This window comes from Boleophthalmus pectinirostris, unplaced genomic scaffold (assembly GCF_026225935.1).
Source record: "Boleophthalmus pectinirostris isolate CB_2022bp ecotype Guang Dong unplaced genomic scaffold, ASM2622593v1 HiC_scaffold_13, whole genome shotgun sequence".
Lineage (NCBI taxonomy): Eukaryota > Metazoa > Chordata > Actinopteri > Gobiiformes > Gobiidae > Boleophthalmus > Boleophthalmus pectinirostris.
Genome location: NW_026571036.1, coordinates 14,322,606 through 14,338,779, shown reverse-complemented (window position 1 = coordinate 14,338,779; position 16,174 = coordinate 14,322,606). Strand labels below are relative to the sequence as shown.

Sequence of the window (16,174 nt, the reverse complement as noted above, 5' to 3'; positions counted from 1 at the left end):
GCCAGAGTGTTGGAGACGTGTGGAAACACTTTTTAAAATATCCCATCCAGCCCTTGTATTTGCAGAGGTCGCTGGTGCTAGGCTAGTGCATGTCAATGGCCATAGTTAGCCTGCCGCTAAAAACAGTCTTACCCACTCCACAAAACACCCAAAGGAAATCTATTATTACGCCAGATTGTCAATGTAAATGTCTGTGTTGACAGAATAATGTTTGAAATAAAACTAACCTTGCATCACGTGAATCGTCGTATGGTGAGGGACTACTTTCTCATATATCAGTCCGCCACTGCAGCTTTCTATCAGGAAGTACAACTCACTGCTGCTGCTCAGACATAAATCCTTCAAATGCAAGGTTGGTTTTACTTCTAAAATTATTCTATTGACACAGACATTCACATCGCATGTCTGGCGTTATAATTGTTTTGCTTCGGGTATTTTGTGGAGTGGTGAAGGTAAGGAATTAATATGAATAACTGAGGTTACATCCTATGTCCAAAATTCCGGACTGTGCCTTTAACATAAAAGACAGTACAGTCATTTTGTGTAGAAAAGAACAATTTGCCATTTCAAAAAGTTTGGTTTTTGATCCTCATTTTGATATTGAATATAGTATTTAGTATCAAGCCTTTTCCTTAGGATCACAATTAAGTTTCTGAGTTTGTATCAACACTTGCAAACCACTAGTTTTTCACAGGGCCGAAATTCTAAATGCAGGCAATACACATTTATGTAAGTAATTGAAATTCAGAGTTATGTAAAGTGTACTGGTGTGAATCTGTTCTGTGCTTTAGGATACGTCTAAATACAAAAACTGAAAATGTGTAATTATGTTTCTTTATTCGTTTTTGGACCAGCATGAAATAGAGTGTCTTGTTACACCAGCTGAGCCAGTTTTGTTCTCAATGTATGTCTCTTTCCTTTACCCATGTTCCAATCTCAGAACACTGATCAAAACCTACATCTCGCCTGCTTAGAAGGAGAAGCAGATGGCACCCAAAAGCTCCACTCTGCACATACTCAGCCGTCGAATCCACTCTGCCGCACGTCTACGCGTTTGTGAGTCTTGCCTTTCGCTCTGTAGCCGCTCTTTGATTGTGTGAGTGAGTTAGCGTTTCGGCGAATGACGTCACCGTAGCTAACAGCCCTCTCCAGCCCCTCACATCTGCGCCGCTCTGAAACGCCGTCTCAGATTCTCATCAAATACCGAGCATGTCATTGCAGTGAAAACACGTCTTTACAGTCTGTTTCAATGGGGCGACTGAGGCTTGATCACAGGCTCCTAACTAGCTTTACAAAGTGTCAGCCCCGCCGCAAACCCTAGCACCGTGATAGAGAATCGTATTCAACTTGTAATTATTGCTCTGTTTAGTCGATCTACCAACCGTTACTCTGTGTCCGTGCCTTAAGCTTGACTGATTCCGCTTGAAAAAAACAAAACAAAACACGGACCTTGCTAGTATTCCTCGATCGCCGTTCCCCAAGCTAAGACAGTGTCAATACTTCGAATACATTTAAGGCAGTATCAAGACTTCCCCTCGAAAACGTTTCAGGTAAGAAAAGACAAGCCAGTTTGCGGTGCCGTTACAATCAGAACATTCCTGTAGTGAACACTAATAGATATTGCTACTCAAAATACAAAAAAGTGGTGATTCAAAGGTTCGGACAGGTGCAATCTTCGGAAATTCCTCCTCCTCCCAAAATTCTCGTCGCAATCACGTGACACTGATCCTCCATTTTGGACAAGATAGTTTACCCTGTGTCAAGTTCAGTAAATCCATTGTAATGTTCTCGAAAAGATCAAATCAAAATCCGAAAGCGGCGTTGATATGTGAAATAGTTCGTAAGCGCTTCGGTAAAAAACAAAACAAGAAAAATGAAATAGTCATCCAGGTAGTTTCTTTGCTGTTGGAGGTTTTGCACTTGTCCAAAGTTGCCAGCGCCCTCGGTAGAATCGGACTTCGGCGATCCTTTTCGGAGGGGTGGTTGGCTCCGCACCTGAACAAAATTCCGGTAAAAAAAGTCCGCGGCCAGGAAGAGGTCCCCCCTGGCAACGCTCCGGAAGTGCGTACGATACTAGAGTTCGGCCCAGTCGCCATGGTAACGTCAGACTTGGACTCCGGTACCGTGCAGGTGCAACATTTGGGCGCGAGTAGTCTGTATGCTGCTCATGATCTTCTTCTGATGACCGACCAGTGAGATTCCCAAACTCATGACGTCCCTGGAAACAAAAAAATAAAACAAAAAACATTTATCTTGACTCGGTTTGAGATTTATTGTGTTTCATTACTGGGAGTATAAAGTTAGTGAAAGGCTACTTGTTTGTAAGCGTTAGAAATGTGGACTTTTAAGAAGATTGATTCTGGACGCGTTCTTGGATGTTCTTGTGGGGGGACATGGATCACGGTGGTGACGTTTTAAGTGATTTTACGTGGGCGATTTCAAGGGCACAACAGCAGGTTCCTTCTAACATACTGGCGTCCCTTTCTGCGAGATTTACAGGGGTCCCAAACTAACAGACTGGTGAAATAGGAAATGGACCAACTGATAATAAATCCACTATTTACGGGTTTCAACTTCTTGTTATATGTGACATTTTGATGACTTTTTCCCCCATTCAAAAGATAGATTTGGTAAATGTTAATCGCTATGGCAATGGTCCTAAATTTTCATCATTCTGAAACCCATGGATATTAAAAACGTAATGGAGAAATAAATAAAAGATTCAACGATTCAAATGTAATGTTATATTATACTGCAATTCATTGTGATTGCAGTAAGACTAATATAGATTCTAGATAAGATTTATTTATACATAATAATATCACAGGGAGACAGGCTATTTATTTGTCTGTAGCTGAAATTATAGTTGGAAACCTTTGTGGTTTTTGAAACACAAGTATTCAAAATCTAATATTGTTTGTCTCGGAGCATAAGTGCATTTTTTCCTAAGTCATTTTTTGGCCAAATTGAGTTTTCTGTCTCATTCTGCTCTCCAGAGCCTGCTGCATCTGTAGGCGTTATTGTCTTTCCTAAGCCAATCAGAAAGACTTTTACAGCTTACACCTTTTTTTTTTTTTTTTTTTACATGGTATTAACTCCTCAAAAACATACCTGGAGTTGTGTTTTCTTTCGTTCACACTGTTCCTCCTTGTGATGTCATGTAGTAGTAGTTTTCAAGTTTTACCTTTTACCTTTAGTTCAGTAGAGATTGGCAATTCCAGAGCTGAAATCATCCAAATGATTCCAGTGAAAGTGTCTGGAGTTTAAAAACACAGTGGAGCACTTCTTGTGTTAACACATGACATCACAAGGTGGAACAAAGTCTTTTCAATTTGAGAAGAACTCAACCTAAATATGCAGGGTTTGTGTGTTAAACATGTGTGAATGAAACAAAACACAACTCCAGGTCTGTTTGCGATGAGGAAACAACATTATAACAGATCAGATCAAATCAAATAAAACTTTGAGTATATATGGGTAAATCTACCACACTTCTCTCTGTATACATGAGTAATGCGTCTTTAGCTGGTAAGTACTCACTCGATTGACATCCTAGCCACAGACTCCAGGGAGCTGTAGCCTGCCGCTGTGAAGTTGTCTCGGTATCTCTCCATCTTGATGGCTTCCAGCCACTCTCCCACCGTGCGGAACGCCGTGAAGTCTGGGGTGTTCTGATCCAACAGCGGGCTAATAGGTCTGTGGACGAGTACACAACATGTTTAGTTCTAACAAGCAGAGGACACACACAGGCACACACAAGAGGCAGCAGGTATAATATATGAAGCACAAAGCATCAGACTGCATAGAACAAAACAAGATAAGCTTCATTTGAGTTTAACAGTCCACTTTAAACAAGACCAGCTTCAGTGTAATGGGGATTGTAATATAAGAAAACTTCTGGCTAGCAATCACCACAGGGTGTCGGGTCAGGGCAGCAATTATAGACTTTCAGGTGAGTTGCAATGAGGGGTCCACAGCCAGGTAATGTTGAACAGTTCTTTAATGTCTGAGCACTTTAAGACGTTTGTGTGTGTGTGGTTCTCTAAAAGAGAAGAACAAACAAATACAACAATATATCAATAACAAATCAAAATGGTGGTTTGTGAAATAACCTACACACTCAACAATGCGCAACTACAGACGCGAGGCTAGCTAGCAAAACAAAGTTACGCACAAAGACCTCTAAACTGCACCAAAACACAGACAAACCACAGCTACAAACCTTGAACACAATACCACTCATACACACAATGATACTTACGTCTAAAGGACGCACACTATCACCCAGACATTAAGGGGTCAGAGACAAAGCCGATACGCCGAGCGTCACACCGCTATACTAACTCAAAAGTTCGTGACCCCTCCGGTGTGCAAGCGCCCCCCTCTTGTGGTGAGAAAGAGCATAACAACGAACAAAAAACAATAATATAACAAACTAAATGTCTTTTATACTCAGTAAGTTACTATTGTAGCCAGAGCTGTCCTGGAGCAGACTGTCACACACTCACGCACACAACACTTACACGCTAGGCAATGTGGGTAAAGTATGTTGCCTAAGAACACCACAACAAGTTTTTACGACTGTCACCCCACTGTGGCACCTGATTTTCCCAGCAGTCTCCCATCCAAGTACTAACGAGGCTCGACCTCACTCAGCTTCTGAGATCAGACGGGATCAGGGTTTGACAAGCTGCTATGGCCACTACAAGTCCTGTATGTTAGGATGAGCAGCCAAATGTCTTCACTCAGTTAACAGAATTACATTTTTCTTTTGTTATGGATCCTACCTGGATGCATGCCAATATCTATTAGTATTTTGGATATAATTTTTTTTATTTTTTTTTGTAAATTGGGTGCTACTCAAAGAATTCATTACCAATTTGTATTTATCTAGAGTTAAATTGAACTCAGATAAATAAACATTGTGATGATCTGCAAAAATCTCATCTTCAAACACACTTACTTTCTTGTCCCAGAAACGCCCCAGATCTCAGACAGAACTACGGCACAAACTTAACAATAGCCCAACCAAAGACACCCAGCCAGCCACAATTCGAAAATGTAAAAAAAAAAAAAAAAACACAAAAAAAACTCTTTGTGATGAATCGATACAAAGTTGAGCCACAGATGAAGGATGAGGCCTTGTGAGAAATCAACCACTCGATAACTCTTCTCCCTGTATGGATTTCTGAAAACTTTGCAAGTATTAAACTGCTCTTTAACCAAACGCCTGCCTCCTAGCATCAGTCTCCTCTCTCTCTGAAACTACGGCGAGAACGCAAATAGAATTCATTTGACAAACGTCGGCACCGGGGAGCGCTGTACCCCCCTTCACTTCAAAGTACCAGGAACTCATTACAGAGATTGATTTAAAAGGCTGCTATTGACCATAAAGCCACAAAGGCAGGTCTGTGGGGTCGATCTGCGAGGATTTATGGTTCATCTGTGAATGACGGCGTCTAAATCATGGTCCGGACTTGGGATCTGCTGCTAATGTGTTCAAACTCCCCATAGTGTCAGCGCAGGTGTTAAGATAGAGACGCACACAGAAAGGGTTGTAGCTACAGGACTAGGGGAAAATGAAAAAGGCTTATGATATATGATATAGCAGATGTACACAGATGATATACTTATACTTCTAATGTCCATTACAGCCAAGCACTGTGAGTGTAGTGAACTTAAAGCTCCTACAGTACGGAAAATTGACTCTCGGGAGTTTGAAGCCATGTCAGAATGCTGTTATAATGTTGTTTTCTTCATCACAAACAGACCTGGAGTTGTTACAGCATTACTCATTACTTCCATTACTTACCTTCAAATCAGGCAATAAATCTAGGGGTAATAATGGACTCAGACTTGAACTTTAACAGCCACATCAAATCAATAACATCTGCAGCCTTTTACCATCTAAAAACATCGCAAAAATCAAAGGTATACTGTCTAAAATAGACTTAGAGAGACATATCCTTGTGTTTGTCTCCAGAAGGTTAGATTGCTATAATGGCCTGCTCACTGTGAGTCAGCTGCAGCACATCCAGAATGCTGCAGCTCAGGTCCTGACTCGAACCAAGAAGTACAAGCACATAAGTCCTGTGCTCAGGTCTCTGCATTGGCTCCTGTGGCTCAGAGAATAGATTTAAAGCAGCTCTGCTTGTGTACAAGTCTCTCCAAGGTACATCTCTGACATGTTAGTGCCGTATGAACCACCTCACACTCTGAAGACCTCAGGGACCGGCCTGCTGCTGGTGCATAGAGTCAGAACTAAACACGGGGAGTCAATGTTTCAGATTCCTGCAGCTAAAACTTGGAACAGTCTTCCTGAAGATGTGAGACAACCCTCTACTTAGACGCTGTTTAAATCCAGGCTCAAAACAGTCCTGTTTAGCTGTACATGACTGACAGGTTTTCAGTCTGCACTCTTCTCTCTCATTTATGTAATTCATGTCTCTCTCTTATTAATTTCATGATGATTATTTATGTTTAGATTTGTTTTTATTGTGATTTTAATGTATGTGTTATTCTGTAAAGCACTTTGAATTACTTTGTGTACAGTTTCTGCTATACAAATAAACTTGCCTTGCCTATTCAAACATGTGTGAATGAAACTAAACCCAACTCCAGGTGTGTTTTCTGATGAAGAAACAACATTATAACAGACCAGAAAATAGCATCGTGTGAGCCATTTAAAGCCACTCTCGTCAGGAACAGGTTGTCTTCACCTGATGTTTTTATATTAAACAGCCTTATCATTTTAATGAAAGACGATGAAGGACAGCCAAAACAATGTTCAGGTAGGCGTTTTGAATGCCTGGGCTGTTTATGTGTCAAAATGCTAATGTATTTTCATGGTTTACAGTTAATATCTCTGTAATGACACAGTCTAGCCACAAAAGCCGGCACAGAGCGAACTTATCTGTCAGCAAAAATGTAATTAATTTCATCTTCCACTCTAGTGACAAAAAGCTGTGGTATTATTAATTAAAGGTGCCTTGTGTAACTTTTCAGGTGAAGGGTGCGTCAAATGCTTTTGTCCACAGAGATGTTATGGCTTTGTCTGGAATGTTTTAAACCTTTCATGGAGACCAAACCAAACCCAGTTACAGGTCAGATGTGTGGCGAGGCGACAGCTGTAAAACCACTTGTAATTGAATAAATGTGAGGTAGAGCTGTTTAATATAACAGTATCCATGGAAACAAGCAGGTGATGGACCCCCAAACAAACAGTTATGTAGTGCACCATTAAAATGCTTCGTTGTAGTCAATAAAAAGAGCATAAGATAACAATTTTGAGTTTGCAGACTTGCATCAAAATGAAATAATTACAGGTCAAAAGTTTTAGAACACTCACATTTTTCCAGTTATTTATTGAAATTCAAGTCGTGCAAGTTCAATGAAGAGCTTGAAATGGTAAGAACTGAACAGTCAGCGGTTAAAAAAAACAGATAAAAGATACAAAACACAAGTCCAAGCTCTGCCAAAACTACCTCAGAAAAAAAGAACAAGATGGTAAAGCTTGAAAACATGGAGTGACCAGCACAGTCTCCAAACTTAAACCCCATCGAGCTGGTTTGGGATGAATTGGACAGGAGAGTGAAAGTCAAGCAACCTACAAGTGCCACACATTTATGGAAACTTCTGCAACAGACTTGGGAAGAACTGCCTGAAGAATATTTGATTTCTATTAAAAAGAATGAGCCACAAGTGTGTTCAGCTGTTATATCTGCCAAAGGTGGACACTTTCATGAATCTAAAGGTTAGAATATATTTTGGTCAACAGTAAAGAGCAAAAAACTGAAAAAATTGTGGTGTTCTAAAACTTTTGACCGGCACTATATATGTATATTTAAAAAATGTGGTCTGCAATGTGAATCCAACCAACCACCATCTATAATTCATGGGTTCTGGGCTTGATCCAAAAGAACTTTCAGAAATACTGTATTGGTAACTTTTAAAGACAATCCATATTCACTGTTTTCAGGAAACGTGTGTAGTTATAACATGACAGCGAGTGAAGCGGCCTCGTCTCACCTTGTGCACGTGCCCACTGGGGTTTTGAGTGTGTTCGGGTTCCGGATCATCTTGTCCAGAACTCCCACGATCTGGTCAAACTTCGGCCTCTCTGCCCGGTCCTTCTGCCAGCAGTCCAACATGAGCTGGTGCAGGCCGGGGGGGCAGTCCATGGGCGCGGGCAGCCGGTAGCCCTCCTCTATGGCCTTTATCACCTGCAAAACATGAACAACGTCAATAGGATTTGAACTCATAACATGAATATATTAATAAAACTATTCAATTGTAGAGTACACCTTTTGCTTATATCTGCGGAGACGTAATGGTTTTGCCAGGAATGTTCGTTAAACTAAGGATCTCCAAGGATACATGCAGGTAATGCCAAGGCCAAGTTACAAGTTAGACCTGTGGAGAGGCGACCCTACTATAAGAATGCTTGCTCAAGGTATTTTTTTGAGCAATAAAACACCTGGAATTCAATAAATCCAAGAGTTGTCCGTTTAATGAATCCATGGATCATTTGTTCAGTAATTTTTCAAAATAAAACCAAAAGTAAGAAAACAAAAAAACTAATATTTTCTTTATTATTTGTCCCCAAAACCAAAATGAAAAAATGGATAGCGATTCATTTTTTTCAGTTTTGTGTTTAAATGAATAATGGAAAAAATTGATTTTCTGTGACATAAACTGCGATACCAGACTCTTGCGGAGCATTCCGACTAAAACAGGACTGAACCAGGACTGAACCAGGATTGAAACAGGACTAAAATAGGACAAAAACAGGACTAAACCAGGTCTAAACCAGGACTTAACCAGGACTAAACCAGGACTGAAGTAGGACTGAATGTTGGGATGGGCCCAAAGGTGCGCTCGTATAGACTTTTGGGTGATCAGGACTGAGACCGGGACCAGATCAGGACCAGACCAGGACCAGACCGGGACCGAGACTATGACCAGACCAGGTCTGAGACCGGAACCAGGACCAGACCAGGACTGAGACTGGTACTGAGACCAGGACTCAAATCAATACTCAAATCAGGACCAGACCGGTTTAGTCCTGGTTTAGTCCTATTTTAGTTCTGGTTCAGTCCATATGCGGCGCAAAAGTCCTGCATCACAGTTTAAGTCACGGAAACGGGAAACGGCCGTTATCTGTTTTTTCCATTATTCATTTAAACACAAAATCGAAAACTGAAAAAAAAAAAAAGAATAATCCGTTTTTTCATTTTGATTTTGGAGACAAACAATGAAGAAAATAGTTGCTTTTTCATTTTCTTATTTTTGTTTTTAGTTTGAAAAACAAATGAAGGAATGATACGTGGATTTTAATGCCACACTGTGAAAAATTCCAAGCCAAGGCATGATTTCATAGTTTGGATAACTACCTAAACCTAAACTATTCAACCTCAGACAGACGAATGAGCGATTACAGTGACTCCAGACTTCCAGGCAAAGCAAAACATCCCCATAGCGACAACCAGATTACAAACCCTCCACCAGAAAAATTACACATTGCGATTTTAAAATGCGCATTAATAGATGGTGATTCATTGTCCCCTAATACCTTAACTTCAGGCAAGTGTAACCAGCATATTTCCAAAACAGTACAGTGTAATCCATTGTTTTGACTTCCTGTGCAAAGTTGCCGGGGCTGGGTATATTTGCTGCTGTTGAAACGTCAGCCCAGTGCCAGTGTTTTGTGTGAGCTCCATTCTGCGGAGTTTATGAAAGCCTCCTTTGTGACACTCAAATAAAGAGCTGCTTAACACTGCGCCAGGCTTTTAACTCTACTCACATCTCCCATTCCACCTCATTCTCCTCTCTTTTCTCTTTCCCTTCATTCTCTGCTCCTGTGGGCTCTGGAGGGGAGGCCAGGTAACCATCCGGGACGACGGCGCGGTTATTTCATCGGAATAATTAGTATTAGTAAGAAATAGTCGTCATCCATCTCCTCGCGCTGTAAAGGTGCACTGTGTAACTTTGCCGGAGGAGTGTCTGCTGTGCTTGACGCCGTGTCTTCATCTCCACGGAGACGAGCAGGTTCCGCAACAACACGGTTACAGATTTGTTTTGTAAATTTAACTCAGCATTGACGCTCGCAACTAGTAATTATTTGTGTCATTAAATTGATTCTCTCCCCATTGTAACTTCAAAAGGTCCTTGAGCTCCTGTTGGCAACTACGATGTTTTGAATGCACAGAAATCTAGGTTAATTACTTAAAAGGCCCTGATTTTATTTCATGTATCAGAGCAAAATGTGACTTGCCCAAGTATAAATATATCATATAAGCAGCTCTCGAGGTCAAAATAAATCTAAGCATCTAATTAGAAAGCATTTTATTGTCAGAAAGCGTGTGTTAGCATGCTAGTTGCTGTTAGTTGTGTTGTGAAAAGAGCTTATAAACTAATTTTGGTGAATAATTAGGACGTTAGCAGCTCAAAAATGCCTAAAACGATGCATTTTCTGGAACGTTTAAACCAATGTCTTAAGGCTGCTCCACACTACAGGATTTTTCAGTTTTAAATGATTTTTAAACATGCGACAAAAAGCACACACCATAAACACGAGGAGAATTTAAATCTGTGATCGCAAAGACGGCAGCAGGATACGGCTGCAGAGCACAGCACAGACCAGAGTCCTGCACTGGGTCGACGGGTACGGGCAGATAGTTGCTGAAATGGGCGAGATTTAATGTTCTGGAATTTTGCAGGTGGGTATGCGGGCGGGTAGTGATTACACACGGGCAGGTCAGGACTAAATCAGGAATACACCAGGACTAAACCAGGTCTAAACAAGGTCTAAACCAGGACTAAACCAGGTCTAAACAAGGTATAAACCAGGACTAAACAAGGTATAAACAAGGTATAAACCAGGACTTATCTTGGACTTGAGAGAGAGAGCAGGGTGTCCGCAAAGCGTGATTGGGCGACGGTTGCGTTTACCTCCAAGGGTTGAGGGGTAATGGGTCTGGGTGGGTGAGGGTTTAACTTTGATATAATCATGGGTTAACAGGTGGGTGCCGTGCTGTACTGCGTGGGTGCAAGTGGGTGCGGGTCTCCAAAAATGGACCTGTGCAGGACTCTGGCACAGTCTACACAGTTCTGAGCATTAACTCTTTCCCCCATGAAGACGACATTTGACGACCCCCCTTGTATCCTTAATCACTTGTTTTGACACCTCCACTATATCACTAAAGACGTGATTTGACGACGAGTTGAATAAAAAGTTAAATGAGTTGAATAAGTTAAATGAGTTGAATAAGTTAAATGAGTTGAATAAGTTAAATGAGTTGAATAATAGGTGTACAACAGGTATAAACAGGTGCACACTTGGCTATACTGTATCTGGTGATATGAAATCTGTTTAAATACTTTGACAAATATATTTACTTTTATTTTTTATGAATATAGTACTCAGAACATGCATATATCAGATGCTGAATGTAGTTTTTTTGTTTTCGATTTTGCACCTGACCAGGTAAACTCTCATTTTCAGTGAGCTGTTATAAACCTGTAAAATGAATGAAGAGTTCAGAGTCTAAGGCTGCGTTCAGACTGCAGCCTGAAGAGACCCAAATCCAATTTTTTGGCTTCTATGTGACCTGTATCTGATCTTTTAATGGATATGTGCTCCTGAAACCGATACATATCCGATCTTTTGACATGCGACTTCAGTGTGAACGGCCAAAGCGCATTCATCCGACCTACACGTCATCAACAAGTGACAAATGTCACTATTCTGCGCTGAAGCAGGCGGAAACCGGAACTGTAAAATCGCCAGGTGCTCAATGCTCGCGTCCATGTTTGGACAACTTCCGTAAACACAGAGCACGCTCGCTGCGGTTGACGCATGGGGTTGACGTCATCGTGTCCTCCAGTACGTTTACCGTTCACACTGGAGTCACAGACAAGTCGCATTTAATTGGAAATGTGAACGACCTCGCAAAAACATCGGATTTCACAAAAAAATCGGAATTGAGCATTAAGCCCTGCAGTCTGAACGTAGCCTAAGGTTTCCAGAGATACCAAATATGTCTGCGTTTCAGTAAAGTTCATGAATGTGGAAGTCCAGTTTCTTTTATGCAGTTGTGCTCTATGGGTAACCCTAGTAATATATGTATGTGTGTGTGTTCCTAGTAGGCGTCCAACGGGGAAAGAGTTAATGCGTCAGCTGTTTCCTGTCTCACTTTGAGTCTCTTCAGTGTTCAAAAGATCCGAGCACTGCACTTCTAGTTTAGATACAAGTCAAAACTGTGTTATTATTATTTGTAAAATGTGGTAATATTTCAGTTACATGATTAAGGCATAGAAAGTTGGAAATAAAGTACACAGGAAGTTGAACTCACTATCACTAATCTCTACTTATATTTATTCAACTACAGTGGTATTATAGCTCAAAAATATGTAGAAAAACAGGAATTCTGACTGAGTGGGGTCGCCTTTCCACAGATCTGACCTGCAACTTGGTCTAGTTTGGCCTCCATGAAGATAAAAAGGTTTAATACCACACTCTGAAACACTCCAAACAAAGCAAATGGCGAAAAGTATAAAAGTTACACAATGTGCCTTTACGTTTCTGTGGGAAGACGTTATTGGGCAATTATATTTTAGTTTTCTCCCACAATTGTGAAAACTTAATGAAAACAGGTTAAATAGGCACATTTTTAAAACTTGAAATTGCCACTGAATCTTATTTTCTGCATTTTCTGGAACAAAATAAATAAATAAATAAATAAATAAAAATACTGGATTTTCCCAAAACTCTCCGCAGAAGAAAATGTGTTTTCCATGAACCCAAATGCGAGTTATTAAAGCGTGGAGGAAGCAGGTTGCGCACAGGTCAGCCCCATTCCCAGCGCGTTTTCAGCTGAGAATAAGACGTATTTCGTGCACATATTCATCATCTGCGCTGTCAGGCCCTCTCCCGCATGAGTCACGGAGGAGAGGTGTCAAAACACTCGCAGACACTGGAAGAAATGCAAATGAGATCGCTACGGCAACCCCCCCCCCTCCTCCCCCGTCTCCCCCGTCTCCCTCCCTCTACCCCTGACACAGATTTCTGACACTGAAGTCTGTCAAACACCGGCATCACTCGGGGGCCCTCAGTGTTTCAGACGGCGCAGGGGACTTCGCTCAGGGGCCAGTCTGCGAGCTTAAAGTGGAAATCAAAGGTTAGACGACTCAGTTTGTTGTATATATTTAAACTGATTTGAGATTTTGATAAATAGTTTTGTTTTTTCTAGTTTTAAATGTTGGTGGTTTATAATTTTGCTTCATGGGAGAGAGGAAAGAAAAGAGGAGGAGGAAGAAAGAGAACGAAAATAAGGAGAGGAAAAAGGAGGGGAGAGAGGGAGAAAGACAGAGAGAGGAGGAAAGAGAAGAGAGGAGACAGGAGGAGAGAAGAAGAGAGAGGAGGAGAGAGAAAGGGGGAGCAGAGAGGATGGGAGAGGAAAGAGGAGAAAGGAGAAAGAAAGACAGTAGATGAGAGAAGTAGAAGGAAAGAGAAAGGAGGAGAAAGAAAGACAAGGAGAGGGAAGGAGAGAGGAAGGAGGAGGAAAAAGGAGGAAAGAGAAGAGAGGAGGAGAGAGCCAAGAGGAGCAGAGAGGATGAGAGAGGAAAGATTAGAAGAAAGAGACAAGATGAAAGAAGGAGAGAGGAAAAGGGAGGAGAGAGAAAGAGAAGGAGAAGGCAGAGAGAGGAGGAAAGAGAAGAGAGGAGACAGAAGGAGAGAAGAAGAGAGAGGGAGAGAGAGGAGAAGAGAGAAGAGGAGAAGAGAAAGAGAGAGAAGGAGAAAGGGAGAGAGGAGAAGGAGAAGAAAAGAGACAGAAGGAGAGAGGAAGAGAGAGAGGATGAAAGAGGAGGAGAGAGAAGGGAGGAGGAGGAGAAAGAGACAAGGAGAGAGGAGAGAGGAACGAGAGGGAAAGAGGAGGAAAAGAAAAAAAGAGGAGGAAGTGGAACGAGGAGGAGGAGAAATAAAGACAAGGAGAGGGGAGGAGAGAGGCAGAGAGAGAAGGAAAGAGAAGAGAGATGACAGGAGGAGGGAAGAAGAGAGAGGAGGAGAGAGCGGAAAGGACGAGAGAGAAGGAAAAAGGAGGACAGGGTGAGAGAAGATGAGAGAAAGAGAGGAGGAGAGAGAAGGAAAGAAGGTGAGAAAGTAGGAGAAGAGAGGAGAGAGAAGGAGAGAGGAGCCCTGGCGCAGTGGGGTCTATCAGCAGGAGCCACTCAGGAGTTGGCCTGAGTCGGCTTCACTGTTGGAGAGACACAAACTGATGACATTTGTTAAAAGGCTTTGAGAGTCGTTGTGGTGAGATGCTCTGACATTGTTTGCTGCTCGCGCCACACTGAGCCGGGGGCGTTTGCCTCTTTGAGTTTAGACTGAAGAAAAGACGGGCAGGAGGCACATTTTGATGTTTCATTTTACAGGACAGAAAAAAAAACTTGCTAAAATTATAACTTTTTGAGTCGTTTTAGAGCTTTGTTCAGCAGGCAGTGTCACAAAATGGTTTCCCAAGTCTCACACTAAAACGAAAAAGCACAAGGATTTGAGCTATGAAGTATGTAATAATGATTCTCCTGTACCTCAATATAACACAAATGAAAAAACAAAGATATAATTGTAATTGTTTTTGATCATTTTGTTGAATTTGTATTTGTATTTTGTGACTCTATTTGAACTTTGTCTTAGTTTTTGTTTAACTTTGATTTATTATGTGTAACAGTCAAGTGTGAGTGTAAGTGAGTGAGTGTGTGGTTGTGTTGATTTTGTTGTTTTGTTTTATCTCTGTTTGAGTTTTTGTAGCCTACTGTCTGCCCTGCTGTATCTGTCTTCTGCAGGTGTAACTATGAGGAGCCCCTGGAAAACGAGATGGCGAAACATCTGAACAGGCTCATCCTCCAAACAAATACATTCAAATATAAGAAAACAACACTTCATAACTACACAACTGCAATAGCCTTAATAAAGTGTGTAGTTTACTAACTTAATCAGGCTTAGTAACTACTTAAATGATACACTAAGTTTAAAGCCACACTATGTAACTTTTAGATGAAAGATAAAAACATATTTGTCTTAATCTTTTGTCATTTTGATTAGTTCGTGAGTGTGCTTGCATTTCCACAAACCTGACTCTTATTTGGCTCAGAGGCGTGTTTCCTTCTGCTTGTTTCCATGGAAATGTTGTTCCTCTGACTATAATCTTTTACAGTACGGCATAAAACTCATCTTATCTAAATGAGAAATGTTCCGAAGTATGGTTTTAACTTTTCATTTCAGAAAGTTACTCCTAACCTTTTAAATAATCATCAATCAATCATCAATGGATAATTTTTAATAAACAATTCTTCATTATTAAAGGCGCATTATGTAACTTTTTGGTTGGGGGTCTGTCACCTGTTTGTTGCTATGGATATGTCAGTGCTTTGCCTGGAATGTTCCACAGTATGAATAAAAACAATCATTCTGGGTTGTGGGTCGCCTCTCCACAGATCTGACCTGTAACTTGGTCTGGTGATGGTCTTCGTGATGATAAATTAAATACAACAAATCAAAATAAAAAAAGTGGTCAGGGGGCATTTTTGTTGTTTTGTATTTGTTGTGGGTGTTGCTCCATGTTTTTGTGTTTTGGTTTTATGTTGATTATTGTATTTTGTTAAATGTTAATGTTATATTCTTTGTCTTAAATAAATAAAAAAAAGATAAAAATAAAAATATAAATCCAAAAAAAATAAAAATACATCAAAAAAAACAAACAAAAACAAAAAAAAACATTCTAGACAAAGCAATAACATCTCCAAGCGTTAAATGGGCCATCCAGCATAAAAGTTACACAATGCAGCTTTAATTAAGTATTTTTTTTATGCTTTTTGAGGCTAATTAAAGTGTAGTTCTTATAAAGTGGTTTTGGAAAAATGACGCAAAAATACAGAGATTCAGACACTGCAAAAGTGCAAGTTTATCTGGTTTGTAACTAGTTTATTTTAATTGTTTTTGGCGTGTTTTCAACCGTCTAAACTCAGTCCTTACAAGAGCAGATGTATATGTTTATATTCTTAACTCTGCATCAAAAATCTAAAAATTCCTCTGCTGTAAATGGAACTCGAACACAGCATACAATCATTTCCATAAATCATTAGAAAGTTTAAAGGACGACTGTGCGTGACGATTCTT

At 40.6% G+C, this 16,174-nt stretch overlaps 1 protein-coding gene across 3 annotated transcripts in view; it reads right to left on the bottom strand.

Moving 5' to 3' along the window:
- Nucleotides 1-701: 701 nt before the first annotated feature.
- The window catches only part of epha7 (eph receptor A7), a 182,483-nt gene continuing 167,010 nt past the window's right edge, over nt 702-16,174 (bottom strand). For 2 of the 3 annotated variants that reach the window (XM_055149206.1, XM_055149207.1), the window contains exons 13-15: nt 8,029-8,222; nt 3,541-3,696; nt 702-2,218 (exon numbers count right to left, since the gene is read on the bottom strand). In XM_055149206.1, coding sequence (XP_055005181.1) covers nt 2,104-2,218; nt 3,541-3,696; nt 8,029-8,222 — 465 coding nt within the window. In that variant the 3' untranslated portion in view covers nt 702-2,103. Of the gene's footprint in view, nt 2,219-2,320; nt 3,697-8,028; nt 8,223-16,174 lie in introns of those variants that run through there. The other variant, XM_020939270.2, reaches the window with a different exon arrangement.